General features: G+C 36.4%; 1 protein-coding gene across 1 annotated transcript in view; it reads left to right on the top strand.

Moving 5' to 3' along the window:
- LOC107624635 (disease resistance protein RPP4-like) overlaps positions 1-1052 on the top strand; it is a gene marked incomplete at its 5' end in the record, with an annotated part of 18611 nt that extends 17559 nt beyond the window's left edge. The window contains 3 exons of the mRNA XM_016327093.1: positions 168-446; positions 544-812; positions 1004-1052. Coding sequence (XP_016182579.1) covers positions 168-446; positions 544-812; positions 1004-1052 — 597 coding nt within the window. The remainder of the gene's footprint in view (positions 1-167; positions 447-543; positions 813-1003) is intronic.
- Between the last annotated feature and the right edge of the window lie 26 nt (positions 1053-1078).

The following is a 1078-nucleotide window of genomic DNA, read 5'->3' as shown; positions in this document are numbered from 1 at the left end:
TCAACTATAGGATGCATAGAATTAAAATAAGAATTTGACAATGTCTTTGATATTATATCTAGGTAACTAAAAACTATTTTTTGTTTTTATGGTTATCTCAATCAGTATAGTTTTTTCATTGGTTTTTTTAATTGTTTGTTTATTTATTTATTTACGTGTATATGTAGAAAACTAAAGCAACTCGTGGCATCGTTATACATAAGAAGTATAGCGAGACTGAAGTGAATCAGAGAGATTTATCTTTCTCAAAAATGTGCCGGTTAAAGCTTCTCATTTTAGATGGCGTGAAAGCTCCCATTCTCTGCGATATTCCTTGTACATTAAAGGTATTTCGCTGGAGAAATTGTCCACTGAAAACTCTGCCCCTTACAGATCATCAACGCTATGAACTTGTTGAAATTAATCTGTCTTGGAGCAAAATTGTACGGTTATGGGATGGAAAGAAGGTAGACCTTTTCGTCTGACAGTTCTATCAAATTTTATTACATAAACATTTCCAGCAAAAATATTATCCATGTGATATTTTTTTTAATGTTTTTTCAGGTTCTAGAAAAGTTAGAGCACTTGAATCTGTCAGAGTGCAAGCAGCTGAAGCAAACACCAGATCTTTCTGGGGCTCCCAATCTTAAAACACTTGATCTTGGTGGATGTGAGAGACTTGAAACACTTGGAGATAAATTGGAGATGAGTTCACTCGAGAGACTACATCTATCTTACTGCAGTAGTTTGAGAAGACTGCCAGATCTTTCTGGGGCTCCCAATCTTGAAGAAGTTCATCTTGATGGATGTGAGGAGCTGAATTATATTCACCTGTCACTCGCACACCACAAAAGACTTTTTTTTTTGGATTTAAGTGGATGCACGAGTCTTGAAACACTTGGAGATAAATTGGAGATGAGTGAACTCAGCTTACTAAATCTAAACTCCTGCAGTAGTTTGAGAAGACTGCCAGAATTTGGAGAATGCATGAAACAGTTATCGATTCTTTATCTGAGAGATACAGGTATAGAAGAGCTACCCCCAACGCTTGGAAATTTGGCTGGCGTGTCTGAGTTGAACTTAAGTGGATGCGACAAGA

The sequence above is a fragment of the Arachis ipaensis genome, unplaced genomic scaffold (assembly GCF_000816755.2).
Source record: "Arachis ipaensis cultivar K30076 unplaced genomic scaffold, Araip1.1 Aipa732, whole genome shotgun sequence".
NCBI lineage: Eukaryota > Viridiplantae > Streptophyta > Magnoliopsida > Fabales > Fabaceae > Arachis > Arachis ipaensis.
Note: the sequence above shows the minus strand (reverse complement) of the source record. Positions and strands in the feature narration are given on the sequence as shown.